Consider the following 27,577-nt stretch of genomic DNA (forward strand, 5'->3'; position numbering starts at 1 on the left):
GAGTTTTCCCATGGCAAGCCAGTTTCAGCTACTAAAATAGTGATTTGGAGACTAAATACCACTATGCTCTCCCAGAGTGAGCGTTACAGCTCCCCGATAGCTGCCTTAATAAAAGGCGAAGACAAGCTTCTACCGTGTCAGCTACTCCGAGTGAAGCTAAAGATCAGCGAGGGGTAGAGCTTTATTCTCGTTACAGATACAAGTACAGCTCCATCTGATGGGCTGCAGAGCACAGGCTCGTGCTGTAGGCCCTCCCTGCTTACTGTGTAAGTGCTCATAAAAGCCATGTACGTAGACTGACTAATGGAAGACTAGAGGTTATACTTAGGCTAGTTAGATGTAGTTAAGAGAAATTTTGAATAATTATTGAAGAAATAATTTGAGGCTTATTTTCTTTGATGCATGAGGATTATACTTTGAAAACCTGTATGCTGACGCTTCAAAGTCTTCCTCTACCAGAACAGCAGACTGGCAAAGTCAAGCTCTGAGTGCTCAGTGGGCCTCCTCCAAGGCTACCGTGAGATGCTAGGATTGCAAAAGTGAGACCTGCTGAGAAAACGTGTTCCAGACAGGGACCTTTATGGTCCCTTGGCTTTATGACCTTGGCTGACAAATCTTTTTAGGAAACTGTTTATTTTAAAATTACCTTCCCAACAAACCATGAAACACCACATTACGGTTTCTCACTGAGGACACACTTTCAAAGTTAGATAGAGACTTGAACAAAACTCAAGGGCAGCATCACAAAAGGACAATACTAAGAATGGGTAGGAGAGTGTCACTTGGTAAAAGTAACCTCAAGGATGCATAACATGTCATATTGGACGGATGACAACCTTGTGCTTTTCTCCCGCTGTGGGATTTACCGAAGCCTTAGGTTTACTCAGGTGCCATGCCAGCTTTCCCGGGAAAGGGATAGTCTTACTATCTCACGCCTACCTTTACTATAAATAAACGAAGTCCAAAGCAACAGATGTTTAAAAGAACAAAACTACATAATTTAGTACATAATTAAAATAAAAACAGGACAGTGACAGTTGAATGTTTCAAATATACAACCGGGAGAGAGAACCATTTCATACAGTTCGGAGGCTGTTAAAGGGGCCACTCAAGAAGGTTCAACAGTGCAAGACGCTTTTCCAGTTACAAGCTCAAAACCGGAGTGCAAACGAGACTAAAGCTTCCACTCAGAGTTGTAATGGGAGCTTGAAAGTGGAATTAAAAGCTTCACTTGGGTCATGTCCCCGAAATAAAATGTTTTTTCATGGTACAATTTCCCTCAGTTGGGTCCCTATTAAGTCATGGTTGATCCATGAGCACAGAGATGAGTCAGATCATGACTGGTTCTCAGAGGTCTCATGTCTACAGAGAGCCTTGGATTTGAGGTTCTGCCTTAGCCAGTGTACCTGAAGCCTACAGAGAAGAGCTACAGCAGTAGACGTTAACAGTCTCCTGTGCCTGTAAAACCGGAGGACAAATGGACTGACACCCTGCCCCACAGGCTGCGCTGAGGAGGATGATGCTGAGTGCTTAAGTGAAGGAAGGCGCAGCTCTCCCGTGGAGGAGAGAGGTTCAAGGCCAGCACCAGCAGGAGCTGTGTGAAGTGCTGACCAGGCAGAGCATGCATCCGTCCATGCAGATGGAGGACATGGCCCCAAAGAAAAGTGGAACTGTATGTGATGCTGGAAACGCCCCTTGCCACTACTGTCGCGCCCACTCTCTCAGTCCTTCCTGCCACCCTTCACCTCAATACCCAAGTCTTAACCGAGTCTCAACATTCCGGACAAAGGGCACTTAGAACAAACAAAAAGTCAACTTTTTTTTTAAAAAACAAGACAGTGTCCATTTAAAAAGTAGATTTTTCTTTCAAGTGAACAGGACATTTTATGTATTAACTTAACTTTTAGTCTGTCAAGAATGGGCTTGTTTAAAATCCGCATGTAATGTGCATATATGCAGAAACAAACAAACGTAACACATCACCTGCACAGGAACATGGTTAGCCCTCCCACAACATGACAGAACGGCACGGTTAGTACAAATCTATTGCAAGGAAAGAGGGTTCTGTGCATCAGCGCCACAGAGAAGCGCGGAGGATGCCAACCACAAGAGCCAAGTGTAAGTTGTGTCTGATCGCCTGGAAGCCTAAGGGACACCATGTTGCTCCGATATCCTGACAGGAGTAACTGCTTAAACTCTCAGCCATGGATGTCTTCCTCTGGAGCTAGAGCCATATTCCAGTTTACTTCCTATTCCGCAGTCGTTTGGATTTCCTAAGTGAGTCTATGGCTTCTGTTGCCTTCCTTCGTTTCCGAGGAGACTCCTCGCTCTGCCCGGACCCTGAGGATGTTCCTACAGCACTTTCCATGACTTCTCGGAGCTTCCGCTCCAGCTCCGCCAGCCGAGCGTTTTGCTCGCCTATGATCTGGGTCTGCTCTAGCAGTTTCTGGTCTTGGTCTTGCAGCTGTTTCTGCTGTTCTTGCACTTTGGTGCGGAGCTCAGAAATCTCACGCCTGAGGACAGTCACGCCAGCACCATTGGTTTTGACCTGCTGCTGCAGTTTGGTAACCTCTTGTCTGGACGGGTTTTGCTTGGAGAAGAGCTGCATGGTTGTCAGGGCTGCGGATGGTCCGGGAACTGTGGAGAAAGCATTTAAAAAGGCGAATCATTCCTGTTTCCTACTGGGAACAGTCTAGCTCACTTTAGGTTCTTGGGTTTATTACAATAGAAAATTCACTTTAAGTCAGCAGTTGTGGTCACATACAAAGAGTTGGCATGACATGGTCTAGAGAGCATAATTTAACCAAAACCCCAAGAAACAGGGAACTGGGGACGTAGCCTTACAGGAAGACATGTACAAAGCATCCTCAGCACAGGTAAACGAAAGATAAAGATGCTATGAAGTTCTACATGATGGTTCTTAGACACTGAAGACGTCATCAAGATGCTCCAGAGAGCGGCTGTGATGGTGCTGCACAGCCATGCTCTCAGCACCTGAGAGGCGAAGGCATGAGCATCACTCAAGCCTGAGGCCAGCACAGGCTACAAATACACACCGAGACCCTGTCTGAAAAAGCGAAAACAAGCAAGCAAGCAAGCATACCTGGAGGAGAGCCCATGAGTCTTCCAGACACATCGGATCCTGGCAATTTCCTCTTCAAGATCGGAACAATCTTCTCATCAAAGTACTCCATTGCCATGGAGGAGATGTCCCGCAACTCCTGCAGGACTTCATGAGCTCGCTGAGGGGCTCTGGTAGAATTGACATATCTCAGTACACGGTAAATCTCATCAATCACCTACAACATGAATTCTCATTAGTACTTTTTGAAGTTTAAAAAAGAGATTAGCTAAATAGCAAGGTTACCGTCTTATAGTTGCCGTGAGGACTAAGGCATTTGAAGTCACTGCCTGGAGAACCCGCAGCACAGGCTTTGGACCTTCCTACAGTATTCTGTGCTTAGACTTAGTGATAAGCATATCTACTGTTCAGGGTGCTGCAGAAGCCAGAGTCAAAACAAGTGAGATGCAGCCCCTGCCTGCCCGAGGTGGGTCAGAACATCTGGGAGACACCACACACACTGGACGAGAAGAGCTGCACGGCTTGCCAAAGAAGCTAGAGAACCAAATGGGCATTCAATTCTGCCTGGAGTAGTGGGAGGGCAAAGGATCACCCACAGCTGCAGTCCAAACCCAAGTCTGTCCCCAGCTCCCAAGGACTTGGTCTGACTCCTTTCTCTTGGGTGCTGCCACCACAGGCTTCATCCCTTAAAACGTTGTTTCTCTAGGAGCTGACACAGCTTGGAATGAGTTTTCAGACCACGCTTTCCCATCGTGACGAGAGGGCAGCAGAATGTGCTTTCTTAAGTTTAGTGACAACTGCAATGGGGAAGCTGCCAGCCCTGGAGAAGAAACGTGCTCAATGAGTGGCCTAACTCCCTCCTCCCCAACTTGAACAGTAACCGAATGGCCTACGCCACGTGTGCTCTCAGCTCTACTCCCCGGGAGGGCACTGCTCACACTTCAAGGGCTTCAACACAGACCTGGAAACAGTGACTCATGTCTTTGAGGACCACAGTCTAGATAATGTCTATTGCAATGAGACTTCATCCCGTGAGACCTGGGGCTCTCAGGCAAACCATCCAGTCTCAAACCTCCTTGAATCATACATAGTCCTCTCACTGCATTTATTCTAGCCCTGGGTCAGTCTTGTAATCTGCCTTCTCTTCTTGATAAGAACACACGTACAATACTTACTAGTTACAGGGAAACACAATGCCTAGGCCAGCCCTTGCTGTTCTACACTAGGTTCAAGGAGACGCTCTTTTGTACAGTGATGACTTCACCAAGTGGCCAGTGTTGTGGGCAAGCATGGAAAGAAACTGAATGAGGTGAAGCAGGGTGTCAGGCAGACACACTGTGTTGCATTCAATCAGCAGCCAGAGCCAGGTCAGGAGTCCAGGAGACAAACTGCATATATGGGTGGGTTCAGAACAGCCCAAAAAGGTCTGAGCCCACAAAGGGAGAACATAAGGACCTAGGAGTCAAGGGTGCAACCAAGGACCCAACGGCTGGTGCTGTGTCTCTACCATTACTATTCCACACAGGCTCATGTCAGAAGAACATTAACTTTTCAGGAGGCCATTCAAGTATCATGCTAGAAAGCCAGTAAGAGTAAAATGGAGTTCCCTTTCTTGGACTAATTGCAAGCATAGTTTAAAATAAACACAAGTATTTCTACAACATTTCAAAGCACTGGTGTAAAACCAGTGAACATGGATGACAGCCAGGCGTGGGGTGCACACTGCTACTCTCAGCCCTCAGGAGGCACAGGCAGGTCAGTCTCTGAGGCTGAGGCCACCTGGCCTCTACATGCAAGTTTCAGGTTAGTGAGGGCTACAGTGAGACTCTGTCTCCATAACAAGATTCTTATTCTTATGAGGCTTGGGAAAGGAAAAACAAAACAAACAACCCTGCCTCCCCTGCCCCAAGGCTGAATAGTGTCACAAAGTAAAGAGAGGGAGCGGAGGAAAGAGCACAGGGAAGCATTAGAGAAGGGCCAGGAAGCTCTTAGACATCTGTGACATCGAGTGAGGAGACAGGACTGGCTCCCTGAAGTCGGAGAGGAAATCTAGGCCTGCAAATGGAGTACTTTATACGACACACACAAAAAATGTTAAGACACAACTAGGATCCCACACCCTTCGGCAACAGTCACCAGTGCTAGTAACACACACGGACTCTGCATATTCTGAATACATTCAAAGAGTATATATAGAAAAATTTAAGAAATCCAAGGCAGGAGTCCAGCTTTGTAAAAGATTGTTCATGTTGACTGATATTTTACATTCTTGGGCTAGGTTAAATGAGTCACTTTATTAAAATTGTTTGTGTCCAAGCAGTACATGTGGGTTATAAGTAAGAAAAACATTGTGACAGTTGATTTTTGGGTTTTGTTTGTTTTTATGCCATCTCAAAATCATGCCCTCTGCTTTAATTTGTCCCCAGGCTTTTGTATATTCTGATCTTTTGATCCCTTTTCTAGAGTGTTTTCCTTGTATATCTTTTCCATAACATCTTCACCTCTGGACATTCTTCCAGGTTAAATCATATAAACATCCTCACCAAAGTTTTTTTGTTTGTTTTTGTTTTGAGACACGTCTTCTTTGTGTAGTCCTGGCTGTCCTGGAACTCTGTAGACAAGACTGGCCCTCAACTCACAGAAATCTATCTGCCTTTGCCTCCCCAGTGCTGGGATTAAAGGAGTGCGCCACTACCTCCTGGCTTCATCAGTTTTTTCTCTTTAGAAAACTACACACTGTAAACACACCTTTCTGTTAGTCTGTCTTCCTCATAATATGTAAGCTAACAGAAGAGATCACAGCCAGCTCACTACTGGATACAGGGAGCTCCCCAATGACTGGAACATGCCAACTGCTTCTGAGTAGTAACTAAATAAGGGATGACAGGAATCAAATATTTGTCCTGTGTAATAGTGACTTAGCCAAATGAAACTGTTTTGGGGCAAGCTACATGTTATGTTAAATTAAGAACATGGGTTTTAGAGGGCTGGTTGCTTTGAACACAAAATTCAAGACTTAACAAGATGACTACTGAGAGTAATTTCTCAAAATACACAATTCTTACATGTGCTTCTTCTATGTTTAATCAAGTATCCTCAGTCTTATGGCTAAATCTCAGATATTATATATACATGCATGGTAGATTAACATTGGTACCACAGTCAGTCTAAAGTGACTTCATTTTGTGCAGGTGTGGGAAGCCAGCTCCTACCCAGCAATAACTGAGTGAACGACTCAGAACAACGAGCTCGCAGCAGACGGATTAGAGCTCCATGCGCTGTGAGACACAGAGGCAGAGCTATGGCCTGCTTTAGTCTATGGTCTGGGCAGTCTACTGAAGGCACGAAACCTCAATGGTAAACGTCCAGCAAGCAAGGGAGACGGGTAAGGCAGAAGGCTTGTCAACACCCGAATGAAGAAATAATGGAGTCAGTATGCTAGGTAGCCCAAGCCCGAAGCCTCCGTGTTCAAGGGACTAAGGCAGGAAAACCGAGAGTCTAGGGCCAGGCTAAGTTACACAATGAGATCCTGTTTGAACAGGCACTGATGAATGAATACACGAACACAACCAAACAAGGAAAAGTAAAGCAATGGAGCTGAGACAGGCAGAAGGTGGGAATGGACAGGTGACAAGATGGGTATTAGCATGTGTGATCCGCATTCCAGCATTTAGTCTACGGTATGCGCACAGAACAAGCATCAGCTGGGCATGGTAGCCTGGCTTTAACCCCAGTCGTCCAGTGGCAGAAGCAGGCAGGTCTTTGAGTCTGAGGCCAGCCAGAGCTACCCAGTGAGACCCTGTTGTCAAAGTAAAGACAAAAGCCAACAACCAAAGCAAACAGAGTATCATTAATGTTTTTCAGGACATACCAAAGGGTACGGCTAACAGACATTAAATTATACTTGTAAACTAAACTATCAAACATTTTTACCTTTATTCTATTCAGTTCTCTACACATAACAAAGTATCTCTCTGCATATAAGTTTCTTCTAGGAAAGCTCACCTTTTCAAACCTTATTATACAGAGATGTTAGTGCTGTGGGATAACCTATGTTTTCAGTAAACTCTCAAGTGACTTCTCTCCTCTAACAGTCAAGAACAGACGGTATGATGGAAGACAAGCAAACCAAAGCCCAGCACTGCGTGGCAGCACTGCGTGTTTTGTCCACTCGGCCAGGCAGCTGCAAGGGCACAGGCTGAGAGAGCACAGCATTCACTACATTTAAAATGTAGTTCAGGGCTGAAGAGATGGCAGAAGGCTTAACAACATTTCTGTTCCCATAGAAGACCAAGGTTTGGTTCCCTGCAGCCAGCCTATGGTGGCTACCACCTGACTGCAGCTCCCATTCTCAGGGTTCTGGTGCCCTCTTCAGGTCCATGTGGGTACTGCATGCATATGGTACACCATGTGTACACCACATGGGTGCTTGGAATTGAATCTGGATCTGTCTGATTGTTTTGAGACGGGGTCTCACTCCATAGCCACGGCTGAACCCTTTCTCCAGCCCCACAAATTAAAATCTTAAAAAAAAATTCTTTTATTCATTTATTTGTTTTGAGAGAGGATCTACATAGTCATGGCTGGTCTGAAACTTGATATGTAGGCTAGGTTGACCTTTAACTCACAGAAATCTTCTTGCCTTTGCCTCCCAAGTGCTGTGATTTAAAGGTGTTTGGTCTTAAAAACCCTTCAAAAACTTAGTTCGTTTTCAGAGCACATCTGGTCGCCTCTCATACACTGCTCTGGAGCCTGGTGGAACACACCTGTGACCTAGTGTTCCAAGGCTGAATAGAGTCAACGTGGAGATCCCACATCAAAGTAAACAAGCAACAATAACAAAACCAAAACAAACATATCATTTGAGATGTACTGAAAGACAGCAGGCCTCATGTAGGCTCTCTTAACAGCTGTCTGTATGACTTTCAAGTAATACACCCCATACAAAATCCTACCAGGGCCTTACGCTAAGTTACCAGAAACGTCTCAGCGTTTAAAAGTGTGGCACAGCCCCAGTGTGAATCACTATCCCACGTTCAAACTGCAAAGTAGTAACACTGACCCCTTGTGCCTCCAAGCATCTGTGGGCGAACGTTTATCTGTTAGAACCTACGGGCGAGCCATCACCAGGAACCTTCCTACTCCCATCTTCATGTTACCTACCTCTGTCTTTTCACTCAGGACTCCTTTAAATCAACTTCACGCTTCCAACTCTTTTAATTTTAAAAATGTCTTCCACAGTCAAAGTGGTTCTGAATTATCCCTTATAAAGCATGTGTTTGTCTGAATAACTTTTCTTTTTTTTTTTTTTTGGTTCTTTTTTTCGGAGCTGGGGACCGAACCCAGGGCCTTGCGCTTCCTAGGTAAGCGCTCTACCACTGAGCTAAATCCCCAGCCCCCTGAATAACTTTTCTTATCTCACACTTTTATTCCTTGCATGAGTTCCTCAGTGGTGAAATCCCAATACTGTGCTGTCTGGCAACCTAATTTAAATTATATGGTTCTTCTCTTACACAACTAACAAAGTGCTGACTGGACAGCTCACTTCCAGCGAAATGGATCTATTCTAATAATGGAAAGGAATGTCATCTTAGTGGGCAACAAATTATATACTAAGCCAAGATTACATGTTAGGAAGAGAATTTGTTAGAATGTTTATTAATGTTTCTCTCTAGAGTGACTTCCAGAGCCCCTCGTATGAAAGGCTTGGTCCTTAGTTAGGTGTAAAACTGTTGGGAGGTGAAGCCTGGTGGAAGGGACTTAAGTCATTCATTAGGGATGTATCCTCGAAGGGGCTGCTGTGACCGCTCCCTTCAAAGATGGCCTCCTCTTCCCTTCCTGTACACAGCGGCCTCCACTGGCCAAGCTCCTCAGTGCTGTGCTGCACAGCAAGGCCAAGCCACTGTAGACAGAAAGCTGAAACCTACAGGTTAGAATGAACCCTTTCTCTTTAAGTTTATTCATCTTGGGGACTGGGTACAGTGATGCACAGAGAATGCAAAGTTCTGAGTTCAGCATCTAGAAATTAAACGCTATACTCTGTTATTTTGAAGAGAGTATGCGGTTATGTCTAAGGATAAGAAATCCTTAAAAAGAGAATGGCTATGAAACAGTCTAAACTAAGCTTGTTAAGGTAACTTTCTTTGAGTGCTTTTTGCTTGTTTTGGTTTCTCAGATTAGCTATGGCTGCCCTTGGACTCAGATCTGCCTGCCTCTGCATCTCCACTGATGGGTTAAAGGTGTGTGCCACCAGGCCTGGCTTAAATAACAATTATGGAGTATATATCCTGCTGTTTTAGAATAAGCTATTAAAGCTCATTTTAAGAAACAGAAATCCAAGTATGATAAAACATTTATCTGAATAAAAACATTTTTGGTTCTTTCCAGTCAAGTACTTCTTTGCTGGAGGAGAAAGCCCTTGTGGAGGAATGGGCTGCGGTGCAGAAGGCCGTGAGCAGGCAGTGGGGGTGCGAGACCACACGCTGGAGTCAGCCCTGCACCAACAGCTTCCCTTAGGCCTTGGTTTCCTGCCAATGAGTGACAGTGAAGTCTGTCCCAATGAGTGAGGACAGTGAAGTCTGTCCCACCTGCCATTCGTGGATGGGAATGCAAGGAAGGAAATGCACAGGAAGGTGCTCTCCTCAAACACACAGCACAGCACTGGCAAGAAAGGGGACAGAGGAAACCCCTACTCCGAGGTGATGGTCATAGAAAGTTCCTCTCTGGTGAGCTCCACTGTGGACGAATGAAGGTCAAGCCAGGGGGCTGCCTAGCAGTGCTGAGGACACAGCATCGCAAGCCTCAATATGTTTACTAGTGCCTGCTGCTTCAGTACTGAGGAGCCGTTGCCGAAAGGATTGGGACTCAACTGGACTCCACTGCAGTTGCTCAGGCTGACCCGTCTGTTTCAGCCATGTGAACCCACACCAAAACTGGCAGCAACTGTAAGGCCAGATACACAAGACTCATCTTTACAGGCCCCCAATCTAGCCACAAACTGTCTGTCACAACTGGCTGCTCGTTCTCTGATGGGAGGAGATTGGAAGTTGTGTCTCGGATGTGTCTATTAAAAATGAGACTTGCAGTGACAACTATCTACTGGACTCAAAGGACTTTTCAGTTGCACATAAAGAATTAAAGACTATAAACGGATAAGATATGGTATATTAATCTGAACCTGAAACTGTTAGGTAGTCATGCTTTCACAGTATCTTAAAAAAGCATTTGTGGGTCATATAAAGAAGCAGAGATAAACAAGGAAGTGAAATAAAATTATAAGCCACCAAGAAAGATGTTATTGCAAACTAAGAATGCAAACAGTAGGGCTGGAGAGATGGCTCAGCGGTTAAGAGCACCCGACTGCTCTTCCAGAGGTCATGAGTTCAATTCCCAGCAACCACATGGTGGCTCACAACCATCTGTAAAGAGATCCGGTGCCCTCTTCTGGTGTATCTGAAGACAACTACAGTGTACTTATATATAATAAATGAATAAATCTTTAAAAAAAAAAAAAAAGAATGCAAACAGTATCTACATATGATATTGCCTCTGTAAACTGTTTATGGAAATAAACTCATTAGGTATTAAGAAGTTCTAACCACGGAAAGGACGCTTTTGCCAGTCTAAGAAGCAAAATGTTCTTTAAATGCATTTCCACCGCTTCTATAGCTCACTCGAATCCACACTGAACTTGACATGAAGACAGTCCTGAAGTTTCAGGCCATGTAGTGTGTGGTAGGGGAGGGGAACTCATTTAGTAACTCAATGCTATACTTAGTGTGGTAAAGGGGCCCACTCCTTTGCCGTGGTGTATTGCCACAAAACAAATATTGCTGGTCAAATTTGAAAACTTCTAAGTCTATCATTTCAAAGCACTTCTCAAATAAAACCACGCCCAGCATACCCTCTGCCCTACCTTCCCACAGACGGCAACAATTGGAAGACAGCATAGCCTCTGTCTTGTTCAATGCAGCAATTCTAATATTTTGACTGTAAAAGTCAAATGTTTCCTTAACTATGAGCCCTTACCAAGCCTTTCACTTCTTTTTTGCATTCTATAATTAGAATTTTAAATGTTAGGGTCACATGAATGATACATTTAAAAACGGTACAAAAAGTTAAATATAGCCACTAATAGAAACTCCTTCAGGTTAAGTAGTTCTATATCCCAAACAGTGCGTCAGTCTCTGCCTGCACTCCGTCTGCACTGAGCGGCCAGCTTCTGGGTGTGTAGCACCGGTTACCTTTCCTGGGATGAAGCAACAGAGGTTGGAGTCCACATACTTCATGAAGGTCATGTTTAACAGTGACAGCCGCGTTTCCACAGCAGCAAGGATGTCTGCATGGCGAGCTAAAGAGTGGTTCCTCCTTTCTGACTCCCTCCTAAAATAACGGAAGAGTCAGTCAACCAGTACAGCAGCAGCTCAGAGTCAAGGGCTTGCTATCAGGGTGTCTTAAACAGACGGACTTCATGCTGGTTCAGACACTAGGAGCAGGGCCATAACCGTGATGCTCAGCTATCTTTAACAAGAACCACTGCTAATAAGACATCTGTTTAAAAAAATCACTTTGAAGACACAGTGATGGCTCAGTGGTAGATCATTTGCCCAGTGTCTCTGAGTCCCTGGGTTTGAACCCACCATCACACACATACATACGTAGAAACATCAGATTTCTTTTGTGGGCTACACTAAGCCCAATAATTATCAGAATCAGAGAAACATGTTAGGTAAAGGAATTAAACGCATATACATGTGTAAGTGGTTTTCTCATAAGACTTGGCTCCTTTAATTTTTTTAACAGTTGATTTTGATCACTGTAAAATTCAGAATCTTTTTACTTAGGAGCCACTGTGCATAGACTGAGCAGTACCACACCCTATTTAGTATGTAGTCATTCAGAGTGGGCTGTGTATTTAGAGGGGCAGAGCCATTCCCATTCTCTTAGCTCAGCACAGCCCGGACCCCATGAGGTACACCCGTCTGCCAACCCTTCACATCCTTCTGTGTCTACAGTGTCTACTCTGAGCACTGGAGGGGGTGGGCCATGCTGGGCAGCCCTCAGTGCCTGGCTTCTCACACTTGGTGGTGTTCACAGGTTACTGCTGCTCTAGCAGGGACTTCCCGCTGCTGAGTGACAGCCCCTTCTACCGACACCGCCCCCTACACATCTGGATTGTTTCTACATTCAGTTATGAATAAAGATCCCGAGAACATCTGTGTGCAGTGTGTTTTGGCTGTGCTGGAAACCACATCAGGTGTACATGCTAGTCACGTGTCCCACTGAGCTATAAACAGTCCTTGCCTTCAAGTTTTTTATGGATACACATTTTAATTTCTCTTGAATACACACTTGAGGCAAACTACTTTAATGTGATGTCTGTTTTACTTTTAACTTGGCTATCTCTTTTTGTTCATCTTGTCTTTTACAAAAGCATTTATTTAATTTTATGTTATGAATGTTTTGTATGCATGTATTTATGTGCACCATGTGGATGCCTGGTACCCACAGAGGTCAGGAGAAGTGCTGGATTCCTTCTGACCTAGAGTTTCAGAAGGTTGGGGGCTACCATGTGGCTCCTAGAAACTGAATCTGGTTCTCTGCAGGGGCAACAAGCGCTCTGAGCTGCTGGGCCCTCTCTAGGCTCCCGTCTGTCTTCTCGAGACAGGTCTCAGCACTCAGCTCAAGCCAGCTTCAAACTTGCTCTGTAGCCCAGGAAGGCCTCAAGCTTCCGATTTTCCTGCCTCAGTCTCTTGAGTTCTGAAATTAGAAGTGTGTACCATGCCATGCTTATAACATTATGTTCCCTTAGGGTTCTCGAACAAGTACAGTCAGCTGCAGTCCTTTCTCTATATGGTTTGGCACTAACCAGTTTTATATGCACAAGCTTTTGTTCTAGCTCCATTTTTAAAAAAAACATTTAGTGTGTGTGTGTGTGTGTGTGTGTGTGTGTGTGTGTGCGTGCACATATGAAGATCATAGGACAACCTGTGGGAATGAGTTCTCTTTGCATCATGTACATTTTAGGGACAGAACTCAGGTCATCAGCACCCTTACCTGTAAGCAATCTTGCTGGCCCCAAAGTCTCTCTATTCCCCCCCGCCCCCTCCTGAGACAGGCTCTCTCTGTGTATCTTGGATGTCCCAGCGCTTACTATGTGGAGCAGGCTGGCTTTGATCTCATGAGAGCTTCTCCTGCTTCTGCCTCCCAAATGCTGAGACTGAAGTCATGCATCACTGTGCCTGGCCAACTTTTAGGAAACACCATTCTTTCCCCAACTGAACTGTCTTGTCACCCTACTGAAAACCAAGTACGTGTACTAGGATCTATTTTATCCCACTGATCTCCGTCATTGAGTCTGGTGCCCTACTGTTTTGATCACTGTACCTTAGTTCTATGTTTTATACTCTGGAAGTATTAGTCTTCCAACACTAAGACTCAAAATTGTGTTAGTTATTTTGGGTCTCTTATATTTCCACAATAATGTTAAGATTAGCTGTCCAAATTCTCAAATATAAGGTTGTGTAGATAAGATTGCTCAGGACTGTACAGGACTACAGAAAGACTCGAGGAATACTGTCGCATTTAACAATATAAAATCTTCCAGTCCACAAACATACGTGCCTATTTATTTGTGTTTTCTCATGTCTATTTTCTTTCATTTAAAAAAAATAATTTGTTTACTTTATGTGCATTGGTATTCTGCCTGCATGTCTATGAGGGCATCAGATCCCCTGGAACTGGAATTAGGGACAGTTGTGAGCTGCCGTGTGGGTGCTCAAAATGGAGCCTGGATCCTATGGAAGAACAGTCAATGTTCTTAATTACTGAGCCATCTCTCCAGCCCTCTCCTTCTTTCTTTTTTAGAGACAGGGTTTCATGCAGGCTGGCCTGAAATTTGCTTACTTAAAGCTGGCCCTGAATTTCTGATCCTTTTTTTTTCCAAGACAGGCTCTATGCACAGAATCCTGACTGTCCTTGAATGCACTACATAGAGCAGGCTGGCCTCAAACTCACAGAGACTCACTAGCCTCTACCTCCAAGTGCTGGGATTAGAAGTGCACACCAGTACAGCACTGCCTGTGCCTTGTTCCCTAGTAAAGATTTGTGTTTGTGGGTCTTGTGCCTGCATGTGTATCTGTGGGTCAGAGGAAAGGGTGGAGTTCCCTATAACTGAAGTTATGGACAATGACGAGCTGCTTTTGGATATTAGAAATCCAACTCAGGCTGGACAAGTTAAGAACAAGTGTTTGTAACTGCTCCAGCCCTCTTTTTTTTTTTTTCTTTTTTTCGGAGCTGGGGACTGAACCCAGCGCCTTAGCGCTCTACCACTGAGCTAAATCCCCAACCCCTCCAGCCCTCTTTTTTTAAAAAAAAAAATTTAGACAGGGTTTCTCTATGTAGCCCTGGCTGTCCTGGAACTTGCTCTGTAGACCAGGCTGGCCTCAAACTCAAGAATTCGCCTGGCGTGCTGGAGAGATGGCTCAGTGGTTAAGAGCACTGACTGCTTTTCCAGAGGTCCTGAGTTCAAATATCAGCAACCACATGGTGGCTCACAACCATCTGTAATGAGATCCGATGCCCTCTTCTGGTGTGTCTGAAAACAGTTACAAGTGTACTTATATAATAAATAAATCTAAAAAAAAAAAAAAAAAAAAGAATTCGCCTGGCTCAGCCTCTCAGTGTGTGGGTTGCCACTGCCCGGGAAGATCATTCGTTTCTAGTATACTTCTAGTTGATCTCTGTGCATTAGAACCCACTAATGCACTCTGTGCATAGAACCCACTATCCTTGCTGATCTTACTGCCTCTAACAATACATTATCTGTGTGCTCCTTGTATCCAAGAACATATCATGCTGGCACTGAGGGACACTTAAGGTCCTCTCAGTTTTTGCCTCTTGCCCTGGCTACAACCAATAAAATGTTGACCAAAATGGCAATAAGAACAGATGACAAGAGATAGTGTTTATTGTCATGGGATGTCCTTCACTATAAAGAGTTGAAACTTACATATGAAAAAAAAATCTGTGCTAAAAAAACAAAACAAGAAACCAAAGCTCACCAAGCAAGCTACCGTGCCGCAGTGTGAGTCAAGGCCGGGGCTACCTTGAACCTACCTTGGTAGTTGTGCTTTAACTTGTTTCTGACACAGGTTATGGTACCTCTCCACTTTCAGAAAGCCCTGATTCAGCATTCTCTGACAGACCAAGTCCATTCTTTTACAAACCTATAAGCAGAGGGAGACAGAATTTAAAAGATAAATAAAACCAACAACAAAACTATCAATGATGAACTTGGGTGGGAAGAAGGTCTCTGTGCTGGTACTGTTCCCAGAGCTGTGTAAGCTGAGTCACTGCCAGTGTCACCAGTGCTATTTAATTACTGTGCTGTCTCACCAAGAAAATATTAATGTTTGGGCCAAGCAGTACCGCTTACTTAGGTGTAAAGTGAATATCCTGTCTGCAGTATGAAAGACCAGTAAATGATGTACCTCAAAGTTTTAAGTTTGAAACATTCCCTTTTATCAAAAACAAACAAATAAACCCCAGGTAAATTCAAACTTCAATCCCAAAAATCTAAGCACAATGAGAATTTATTTCTTCAAGTGATTTTGGCTTCTGATGTCCAAGGCTTGCACATGAGACACTGCTGTTCTCCAAAGCATCTTAGTGATACACTTCAGAAAGGCAACCACCAGAAGCAGCGCGCCACGGGAAAGCCCCAGAGCCTGGTCTGTAGGGTGAGTGGTGGATTAGCCCAGCGACAACTCAGACAGCAAGGAGAACCACATGAAGTCACACATGCCTTTGAAAAACTCTGTACTGAGGCATAACAATGTTAGTTCTTTTAAAAGATGAACTTGGAGTCTCTGTTCTGCTGATTTAATTTGTATATTTCTGAGTAAAACCTAGTGTCCCCCTCCCCCAAAAGTTTTGCGATGGTTTGGTCTGTGGGCTCTAAAGCACTTTAGACACTCAGTACTCTGATCTGCAACAAACAGATCACTGCGACACGAGTACTGAGTATTCTGTGAAGTGTGAGGGACAAACAGTGTATTTGAGTGTGAAATGAAGACAGAGAGGACTAAGTTCTCATCCTCCATGGCAAGATGCCATGGAAGTCAAGAAAGCGTGTGAAATAAGTAGTCAAAGATTTCAGAGTGCTGTGCCTGGACTAGGAACTGAGTTCAGCAGAAGCAAAGGTAATTATTAAAAACCCTCTACTATTGTAGGATATTTCTTGTCTCTGTAGACCCTGCAACATTGCTAAGTTCTGAGACTGAATACTTTTTTTTTGAACAACCACATATTCACACTCCCAAGGTCAGTCGATTATTAATTACTGTAACAATTTGAAGGTATTGTTGAAATTATTTGCTACAAGTTTTGTTCCACTGGATCTAGCTAGTTCTAAAGGTTCCACAGTCTTTCCTTAATCATGTAGACATTCAATAAGGAGTGCTTTACCAACTTGAGAGTCACGACGAGAACCTGAGTAAACACAAAAGTCAACCAAGGGAAAAGGCACATGACTAGAATTAGGCTCTGAAGGAACAAAAGCCAAGACTGCATACAGCACTACAGGCTTTGGTGTCTGCAAAAGGAAAACGTTGGACAGAGCAAAGTACCAAGCAAATACTTCCGAAGACACATCTGGTGTACAGGTAAAGGTGAGAAGAAATTTCCCTAGTCTTGACCTTGGAAATCAGAAAATGAGAAATCATTCTAAAGAGATGACCCTCGATCTTTTAAAAGATTCTGAGACAGCTGTTGGCTGGTTACTCTTGTAGGTTCTATAATATCAGGGCTAAAAGTGTTCTGGAAACCCACTGGAGACAGCTGAGATCAATATGGACGAATCTCAGAGGAAACAGTAAAAGTAAAAAACAAAACAAAACAAAACAAAACAAAACAAAACAACAACAACAACAACAACAAAAAAAACCAAAATAAACCAATGCTTATAAATGACACCTCCATTGATGTCTGTAGATGGAAGCTAACAGAAAGGACAAAAACAGGAGAGAGAAAAAACAACCCACGTCACAAAGACAAATTAGAACAGTGCCACAGAAGCCAACATCAAAACCACATTGAGCATTAGTCAACAGCGTCTGACACGCAGTGCTTTATTAGCCTTCTCCTTTCATGACTGCTCAATAAACACTGGCAATGCACACAAAAAAGGGCACACGTATCCTGTATCCTTTGTTCAGGATTCACAATGGGGCAAAGTCATCTTTAAAAAACTGGATGATATTAATTTCCCCATGGCAAACAATTTAATAATCACTGTTGCCAATGTACACTAACTTGCAACTCTAAATTACCTAACTTAGGGTGAGGAGGTAACACAGTGGTAGAGCAAAGGTGTGGGTTCAATACAGAGCAGCACACAGAGCACAGCACACAGTGCACAGCACAGCACACAGTGCACAGCACAGCACACAGTGCACAGCACAGAACACAGCACAGCACACACAGCACAACACACAGTGCACAGCACAGAACACAGCATAGCACACACAGCACAACACACAGAGCAGAGCACAGAGCACAGAGCAGAGCACAGCACACAGTGCACAGCACCCAGAGTGCAGAACACAGCACAAACAATTCCCGAACTGCCTCATCGGAAGTGTAGTTCTGAATTTAGGGGTATGTCAATAATTTTTCCAAGGCTCAAGGGAAAAGTGTTGTTTCTCTGGCTATTAACATCATAATGTTAATCCTACCAAATTGGTAGTTTCCTTAAGACACAAATTAAAAATACAGCACATAATGAACACAGATGATGCCTATGTTAGAAACTATCAGGACTCACAGGAATGGCTACAATGGTGTAAAGGAAAGGCTGAGAAGGGTTGAGTGGAGGGGAAAAGGCTCATCTCATCAATGGTCACTGAGCTCCATTCTGAGGTATAGAAGTCCTGGAATGCAAGATAACTACAGACACACATCATGTACAGTGCACATTATGAAAAGATTGAAGAGTTTTCCTCTATAAAAGAAACTACAAAGGTTTGAGGTCTATGTTTAACCTAATTTGGACATGACACAACACATTTGCTCAACCCTGCTCCAAGCATGATGTACATGCCTGTAATGTCAGTATTTGGAAGGAAGAGCCAGTGTAGAATTTATGGCCAGCCTGGGCTACAGGTCAAGTCCCGGCCAGCTTGGACAGCACAGTGAGACTCTGCTGCAGTAAACAAACTAATAGTTTTTCAAATATATACAAGATTTATGCATCAACTTAAAAAAGAGCTAAGGCTGGAAACACGACCCCAATGATGGAGGAGACAGTTTTTGGCAGCGCTCATGGTTTTTTAAAGTCACAGTCAATTTAAATGTGTCAGGTGTAAAATCAAACATACATAACAGATGTATACATCTGCTAATTAGCAGCTTCCATCGCTTAAAATTATTTTACATGTACAGGTTTTTCATGCACATACATCTGTACACAATGTTCAGGCCTGATGCCTACAGAGGCCAGACAATACCCTGGAATTGTAGTTATGCATGACCGTGAGCTGCCATATATGAGCTGGGAAGAGAACCGAGGTCTCCTGAAGAGCAGCAAGTGATCCTGATGCTGTCTCTCCAGTCCCAGTTTTTCTAGTTTTATTGAGAAGGAAAAATAAACACTACATGAGCATTCTTGGAAAAACACCCCCACCCCCCAAAATACCCAAGGGAGTTAATGAGACTCACCATTATACAGAGAGGACACTCGTGGGCTTTTTGATCCTTGCTGTCTTAGAATTAGAAATGAATATAGGTTTTCCTAACATATTAGTGCCTTCAGGATTTAAAATGTCTTATTTGTCCTTTTCTTTTTTTTTTTTTTTTTCTTTTTTTCGGAGCTGGGGACTGAACCCAGGGCCTAGCAAGCGCTCTACCACTGAGCTAAACCCCAACCTCTTATTTGTCCTTTTCAAAAGTCACATTTAACTTAAATGTGGTAATGAATTTTTTCACATACACTTGTTTAGAAATCTTTTTGGATTTCTCAGTCATCATGGCCTTTCTTACAGTGCAAGGCAACTGCACAATAAACCTGTGAAACTTGAAATTTTCCCTTCATCTCTCTCAAGTCAAGCTTTAGTGACTCCTAAGGTGCACACTGTAACACGTGGCTGCTTATACGACAATACATGATGCCTTTCATTTGCGGCATTTTCTCCTCTGACACCTTAGCTGCCTTGAGAAATGCCACCCTAGAAGTCTTCAATTTTGTTCAGGATGCTGTGAAGACATTCAGATGCAACTCATATGTCACAGTAACATATACAGCACATCAAGATACACTCTGATTATTCATAAGTGCTAAGTTGTGAAACACTAGCTTGGAATAAGGAAATTGTATAAATCTGCTAAGTTTTTAATAGAACATTCTTTGGTACGCTATAGTTTTTTTTTTTTTTTTAAAGGCACTTGATGCTTTTCTCTAAATAACTCAAAAGCTGTCATTACAGAGTTAATGCTGAGTTCAAACTCCTAACAACAGTCTGCAGTGTCTGTGACATTCCTTTTTCACTTGTTTGGACTGTTTGGGACAGGGTCCTGTAAATAGCCCAGGCTGAATTTAAACTTGGAGCAATCCTCCTGCCTCAGCTTTTCAAGTGCTAAGAATATAACTATTTGCTACTATACCTGACTTGAAACAGACTTTACAAGTTCTATGCCCCACACTCTTCAAAAGAATCAATAGAAGAAAAGAATGAAAATGTGGAATATTCTAGAATTTAATTCTTTTTTTTTTCGGAGCTGGGGACCGAACCCAGGGCCTTGCGCTTCCTAGGTAAGCGCTCTACCACTGAGCTAAATCCCCAGCCCCTAGAATTTAATTCTTTATCAGAACTAAGATGCTCCTCCCCCCCCCCCCAAAAAAAAGAACTATAGAGGCTAACTTTGAGGGAAACCGAGAAGGTTAAATATAAGCTGGAATGTGCAAATCTCTGGAAGTAGATGGTACTGTGGTTCTGAGACAAGTATTTAGAGGTCTGTTTCTTATTTGAGCTCTTCAAATGGGTTAGGAAAAGGCAAGCTACATCTTTGCCCGTGCTTGTGCACTTAAACTGTTCGTGTGCTTGTGCTAAAGAGAACAAGCACACCTGTGAAGACAGCAGACAGATGTACGGTACAGACAGATGTACCGTAAAGCAGTGACAGGCGGGACCATCTCTAAGTGAGTAATGAATGAGCTTGTCCATTCTGCCTGGTTTCTTTCCTATTTACTTTCTCAGGACCTCCCTTTCCCAAGTCTTACTAATAGCATGTTAGTGTTTCCAAGACAATTCTCCCCACTTTACTTACACTGTCCAATGGTACCTGTGCTAGTACACGGTAATCTATGTGTGGGTGATCTGCTTGCACACATGTCTGTGCACCATGTGTCCTTGAAGCCAGAAAAAGGCATCAGATCTCTTGCAACTGGGTTACAGACAGTTGTGACATGCCAGTTTTATGGGTGCTGGGAATCAAACCTAGGGACTCTGGAAGAGCAGCCAGTGCTCTTAAGCACTAAACTGTCTCTCCAGCCTCCAGTATATTACATATACCACAATCCTCAATCATCAGGTAGAATTATAAGAAATATTCTATTTTGGGTGATTTGTCCCCTAGATATTTACTTGAAAGAAAATTTAAACTCATTTTACATTAGCCTGAGGAAAACAATTAGAAAGAGTCTGTCCCAAGCTCCTATAAAGCACCCAAAAGTCAAACTAGAAGACTTTTTGGTGGTTTTCTGTGGTCTGCACTGCTCTCAGTAAAGGAAGTGAGCATCAGTTAAAATGAGGGTGCGCTAATGAGACATTGAAAATGGCCATCTTATTTATATACGAGAACTTATTCTCAGAATTTGTCTTGAGGAGCAAGAGATGATGACTTAGCAGTTTACAGTGCTTGCTGCTCTCCTGGAGACCTGAGTCTGGTTCCTACACCACATAAGGGGTCAGAAGTGCGTGCAACTCAGCTCAAGGATCCAATGCCTTGTCGCCTCCACAGCTCCCGCATAGATGTGGCTGATACACACATGCACATATAAATAAAAGTAAAGTAAATCTTAAAATATTCTTTCCTTGAGCTAAGAGTGGTGGTACATGCTTGTAATCACAGCATTTGGGAGGTACTGGCAGGAGGACCCTGAGCTCAAGGTTAGCCTTTGTTAGTTTGAAGTCAACCAAAACTCCACCAGATCTGTCAACCACTGGCTTCCACACTCACAAGCACATACGTGAACGCACTGGTGTATATGTGCACCTGCACAGACATGTCGATACACTACACCTTCATACATATACACAAAGAAGAATCTTAAAGTCGTGTAAAACATTAACTTCATGCTAGGGCGAATTAAAAACCTAAAAAAAAAAATTCTCATGTTTCAGGCAATCTATAAGCATCACTTTTTTAGTAGTTGTATATGTTTCGCAGAAAACCCCTTTATTTCACAATGACAGAAGTGAGATGTTTAGAACTATTTTGTTCAATACGCTGAAAATTTCTACTTATCACAGGCTCTGGAAGGCCCAAATGATACAGGGTGAATAAGGTGGATTAGACACTGACTGTATTTTTCTTCAGGTATGTTTACCTACATAGGTAAACACGTATGCACACAAAACATGCAAAGTATTATTTCATAGAAGAAATCAGATGTACTTGCACACCTTGAACTGTCATTTGGATCTGAAATGCATTAAAGACTTGGTTAGGCCACTGTTAGGAGTTGTCCAAACTTTAAGGAGGGCCTACTAGTGAGTTGTAGATCATTGGAGGTGATGTCGTCAGGGGACTGTGGACACCCAGGCTCTTTTTCCCCTTACCCACCAAGAGTAAACACCACTGCACTAGCACCTGTGTAGGTTCCTGCATAGAAAAGAATGAGAACCCCAAGACTCTCACCACAAGCCACGGTCCTCATTAGTCAACTTCCCCCAGGCTTCTTCCACTGACAGAAACCCGAATAACAAACACCTCAACAAAGTGAACCATATGATTCTCACACAGCGAACATGGCGCTGTATTAAGATTATCGCCCCTGCACACAGACCGAATCATTTGAGAAACAAAAGACAACATTTAATAGAGGTTTCTCCCAAGCTTCTGGTTCTAGCATTTTGCACTTAAGATCGGGTAAACCATCTGACCATCACAGTCTGATGAGCACACAGGCTCCTGTTTCCCCTTGTAGAAAACATGGCTTCAGAATGTGAGGTGATGGCACCTTACTAAAGCCTTCTGTGACTCTTCTCTGGACTTCATGCAGTATTTCTAACTCCTTTTGTATCATTACCATATTAGAATTCTTTTACAATAGCCTACAGGAGGGTTCAGAGGATCCAAGGTTCAGGGTTACCCGTGGCTACACAGCAAGTCTGAAGCTAGCCTGAGCTACTTGAGACCCTACTTCAAACAACAATGACAAAAAAAAAAAAAAAAAAAAAAGGCAAAAATCCTTTGCTTGAATTGTTCATTTTTACAATGGTCTTGGGAGAGCTGGGGAGAGAGCCCAGTGCACAAGGGTCACCAGCATTTACTTTAAAGTCTGTGCTTATACAAACAACCCTAAAACTCAGTGGGCCAGAAAAACAGAAAACCAGACTTGAACGAGATTTGTTGGAATGAGGGTTCCTGAATCCCCTTTAGGCTACAGCTCCACTGAGAATAGGTGCTACTTCTTAAAAGTTGTGGGCAGCTCTTATCAATGCCAAGCTAGAGACCATGGCCTTTTGGGAGACATTTGAGATCTAAATGACAGTATAGGGGATACAAACCCATCTGGCTTCTATAAAATAATTAAAAAACGTTTGATCCTTCTTCTGTTTTATGTGCATACATGCTAACCTGTGTCAGCACATGTGCACGCTGAGACATAGGTAATTTTCTATCATCTCTCTTTCTTTCCTTTTTTTCTTTCTTTCTTTTGGTTGTTGTTGATCTTTGAAGACATGGTTTCTCTGTGTACTCTTGGAACTCACTTTGTAGCCCAGGCAGGCTTCCAACTCATCGAACTGCCTGTCTCTGCCTCCTGGGGACTGGGATTAAAGGCATATGCCACGCCAGGCCACTTTATTCACATTTCTGCTCACCAAAGGTTGTCAATTCTGGAGAGCATCAAAAAGTTTCTCATATGTCACTATTTGTGGAATAAAGCTCAAGTATAGGTGGAAACCACCTAGCAGCACATTTAAGACTTTATCCTTCCAGATTTAAGGTCATCCCAATCCTCCCCATTTCTTCAGCACTCTGCAGGTTTTTCTGCGGGTAGTGTTCTGTTTGTGTAGCTGACCATGGTCCCGCTTACCTTCTACACTTTTATCTATGCTTTGTGCTTCATTATTCTGACTCTTTGTAGATGTATTGGGAAGAATATGTCCATTTTGTCTCCATAACACACTGTGACAGGATTGCTGACTGAACTCCTTTACTTTGTGAGTTATCAGGAAGAATTAGTAGAAGGGAGGAACTGTCCTCAAAAGGTTATAATCCCTCAGCTTTACCTAAGTAACCCCTAGTAAGATGGAGAGTCCATAGGAAAGTGGGAGGAACCCCTCCACACACAGGAGCACCCCCATACCGAGGACTACCGCCCTGTGTGTGGGGAGGAGGAGCCTCACCTGCTCCTGGGTATCCAGCTGATGCTTCTGCAGCGATACAGCAATATCACAATGCATCCTTACCTTGACAGCTGATGGATGTGCGCTTTGTATTCTTGTGCTTTATAAAATTTTCTACGGTAAACTGTTGGGATCATGGCTTTTAAAGAATATAAAGGTTACTGACTCATAGAGGGTCAGAACTTCCAGGATGCAGTGAGAAACAAGGCAGAGAAGATGCCTAATTCAAAGCAAAAGGAAAAGGCGTCTTCATTGCCTGTTAGATTTCCTACCACCAACCCAGTCCATAACTCTCAGGTCTCTAATGCTGGAAGGAAAATCATGAAAGAAACTATGAATAGCAGATTCAACTCTCTAGAGTCATCTAGGCAAAGACCTCAGGACGGAGCATGGTTTTATGTACTTGGTTGCTAACTGGAAATTTCTATTCTAGATAATAAGCAAGAGAATTCTTGTTACAGTCATATTTACATTCTGAAATGCCAATAATTCCACTGTATTTCCATGAGCACCACTTGAATTACAGGGGAACCAATGACAGCATCTCTACTATCTTGGGAGTTCTCCCTGGGTTCATGAGACAAAGTAGCATGTTCAAAGTTAAGTTTGTTCTGGTCCTGAAGGGTGAAATATCTGCATTCTTACCCTTGGTACTTGCTCCAAAGCATCTCAGGTACTTATTAAGGGGTCTGTCTGCTCTACACACTAAAGCTGCTCCTGTACTAATCTGACTATGTTACTGGGAAAGCAACCAACTGAGAGTACACACCTTTCCATTTGAAAAGCTGTATTCAGCCAAATACACTTTAATACATTATAGGAATTAACAATTATTTATTGTTACAGGAGGCAAAGACTATCATCAACTCACCTGAACAAGTAACTGAAATGTGACTGAAGCAGCTTCAGGTCAGAGATCTTTCACAAAAGTAGAGACTATTAAGTACTTGAATTATGTACCTGCCACTTAAGTTAGGTGCTAGGAGTAAGGAAACTTGATCTCTTTCAGGATAAGGCAAGAAAGAAAACCGGGAAAGAATTAAAAAGAGAAGATGTCTATCTCAGCAATGCATAACTAGCCCAGGGGTCACAGTGCTGCTGAATGGAAGCCAGCTGAGCTCTTAACGTTGCTCCCTTCCAAGCTTGGCCAGCTTTACTCTGACTCAAGAAAACACAATAAAAGGAACGTAGGCAAGATATATAGCGATGCCAGCACACACTTAAGTCTCTTGATTTTTTTGGCAAATGGTTTAGGTAGAAATAACCACTTCAATTTAAAAGATCTGTACAAGGAGCCTAACGAGGCAATTTCTCTTCTCTATCAATTTCACAAAAAGATCATAATTAAATTAATGCTAACACCTAGTGACAGGCAAGTACATCTGTATTTTATGTCACCTGAATTGTATTTTCTGAAACCAATGAATCTAAAAACCTTAATTTCCATAAAAACCCAGTAACATCAGGTAAAGAAAGGACGGGGCCTGCTGTTTCTAAAACCACATGTGTAGGTATAAACCTGGTCGGGATTGGGAAAGGAGCCCTATAGGGGCTCCTTAAGAAAAATGCTTTAAATTACAAATCTGTAACACTAAGGGCCAGGGAAAAGGCTTAAGATATATAATATGCATCTATACATTTCACATGAAAGAGATGCCAATGGTCAAAGAATTGTGGGACCCATTTTATCTCAGGTCTCCAAGCACAGTCTATTTTCTCTTCTTTAAACTTTTTTTTTAAAGGAAAGAAAAATTAAAGTTCATAGAGCATTTGTCTAGCAGATGCAAGGCTGAACTCCAGAATGGTGGCAAAACAGTAGCACTCAACACCAAACAACAGTGAATGAAAAAAGGGAGGAGAGTGACTAACAAGCCAATAAACCCAGTTTTCCTCAACATTTAACAACAACAACAAAAACAAAACAAAACAAAGCTGTGAACATTCCAAGCTCTCCAAAGCCATTGTCTGGCTGACTGGCTCAATTCAATCAAATGCTACGTACGACCAATTGCCAAACACCATGTACATACAGCATAAATTTTGGTCAAGCAGCATTCTTTATAAAATATAAAAGAATTATTTACGATTCCACATGAAATTCCAGGATGATGCTCTGAAAAATCTAGGACACTGTATTCTGAAATACTTACTCTCAACAGATGAAAATTTCCACTCTACAGTAGGGGAAACACACACAAAACCTGCCCCGCGTTTGAATGAATGACAGCAAGCTGTTTTTAAAGATGACTTTTCCTTTGAAACATAATTACGGTCAATTTAGAGTTGGAAGTATAGGTCTAAAGGATGGCATATCGATTAATAAGAAACTGCTACCCATAGCACATTCAGAAAGATGTCTTTGTCCTTTTATAAACAATCCCGAGCAGATTTAGTGACTGCACAGAAACTGGCTCACAATCACTTCAAAATGTCCACCTCCTCCAATTTCCTAACCACTTAAGGAAAAATTCCCTGGAAGGAAGTGAGATATCTTCCCGAACCAAGGAATTCATCAAATCTTCAGTCAAGCCTCTGGGACATAGTAAAATTCCAAAGGCAATTTCTTTTCTTTTTAAATCTTGGAGAGGATAACGTGTTGTTTTTAGGGTATAAGTAAACCATTCCGATGGCAGGAGGGTGGGCTTGAAGCACATCAAGAAAAAAAAAAAAGATTGTAAGACCAGGGGGAGGGGGTAGTAGCTTGTCAAGGGGCAAGTTGCTCCGCTTTGGGCAGGGGTGTCAGGGAGGCAAAGCCGGACTGGTCATTTCCCAGGGCTCTACCTTAGTGGCCAACTAAGGCTCTGGGGGGTTAAACCCACAACACAATTGCAATTTTAGAAGCCTCAACTGGAGCTCACCGGGGAGGGGAAAAGACCAAACCTACTTCATCCTTTTCAACCAGGAAGCTTGGGTTGGAGGAACAATACACTATTCTTGCAACACAGCCCAAGCCTAGCTGGGATCGTCCGCCTACTTGGGAGTGAACTCAAAGGGCGGCAGGGGCTAGAGTCAAGGCGGGCAGGCGCCTGTCCCCTCGGGAATCCCTGTCCCTCCAGCCGGGCGGAGGGGCACCAAGCCCAACTCCGTTACTTCTCGCAGACGGGCGCGTCCCAGGCTGGGGACCAGGAGACCCTCAAGGCACGGAGCCTCGGCCGCCGGGCAGTCAGGATGCCAGTGCAGCAGCACCGGGCCGACGGTCGCCAGGGACACTTCCCGGCGGCCGGAGCACACTCCGTGCCCGTAGCCGGCGGGGGCTCCCTCCCCAGGAACGCGCTGTCCTTGCCCGCCCTCCCCAGACCTCGGGCCGGGGGGCGCAGAGGCGGGGTCCCGCGGGAGCCTCACCAGGCGGAGCTGGCTAATTTCGTCGTAGGACATAAAGCTGAGGATGTTCTCGATGGCTACGATGGGCAGCGCCACCAGTGTGTTGTTTTGAGGCAGGTGGTCCGGTGCCAGCGCGGGCGCGGCGGGTGCCTGAGACCCCGGCTGCAGGGCCTGCGACGGGGGTGTCGGGGGTTGTCGCTGAGCGGAGCTGGCGGCCGAACAGGAGCCGCCGTCGCCGTGGCCGCCGCCTCCTTCCTCAGCCATCCGCTCCTCAGACGCCGCCGCCATCTTGGGAGTTTGATTCCTTCCTCCACTGTAAGGGGGATCAGGACACTTCCTGTGCGTCACTTCCTCCTCCTGCCTCCTCGGGGCGGAGGTAGCTTAAGGAGAGGGAGGAGCTGGTGGGATGACAGGAGGAGAGAGACGCGACTTCCAATGGAAAGGAGGGAAGATAGGGCACACTTCAAGAAAGGTGGGCGTTGTAGCTCTCTAAAATCAGAGACTGCCTTGTTAGAGTGGAAACGATTCCTTAAACTCCAAGAAA

General features: G+C 43.8%; 1 protein-coding gene across 1 annotated transcript; it reads right to left on the minus strand.

Moving 5' to 3' along the window:
- Positions 1 to 1,864: 1,864 nt before the first annotated feature.
- Fbxo28 (F-box protein 28) lies at positions 1,865 to 27,336 on the minus strand. Its single transcript, NM_001107203.3, has 5 exons — positions 27,055 to 27,336; positions 15,200 to 15,309; positions 11,326 to 11,464; positions 3,104 to 3,299; positions 1,865 to 2,637 (listed from the first exon to the last, which is right to left on the minus strand). Exons 1-5 carry the CDS (start codon positions 27,319 to 27,321, stop codon positions 2,243 to 2,245), a joined length of 1,107 nt encoding a protein of 368 aa, NP_001100673.1. The 5' UTR covers positions 27,322 to 27,336; the 3' UTR covers positions 1,865 to 2,242.
- Between the last annotated feature and the right edge of the window lie 241 nt (positions 27,337 to 27,577).

The sequence above is a fragment of the Rattus norvegicus genome, chromosome 13 (assembly GCF_021556685.1).
Source record: "Rattus norvegicus strain SHRSP/BbbUtx chromosome 13, alternate assembly SHRSP_T2T, whole genome shotgun sequence".
Classification (NCBI taxonomy): domain Eukaryota; kingdom Metazoa; phylum Chordata; class Mammalia; order Rodentia; family Muridae; genus Rattus; species Rattus norvegicus.

Excerpts from the sequence above, each read along its gene's own strand:
- Fbxo28 (NM_001107203.3), bottom strand. The coding sequence starts at position 27,321 with ATGGCGGCGGCGTCTGAGGAGCGGATGGCTGAGGAAGGAGGCGGCGGC. Across the intron at positions 11,465-15,199 it reads GTTAAAGCACAACTACCAAG|GAGGGAGTCAGAAAGGAGGA; the intron begins GTAGGTTCAAGG and ends CCGTTATTTTAG. Across the intron at positions 2,638-3,103 it reads ACTCATGGGCTCTCCTCCAG|TTCCCGGACCATCCGCAGCC; the intron begins GTATGCTTGCTT and ends CTTTCTCCACAG.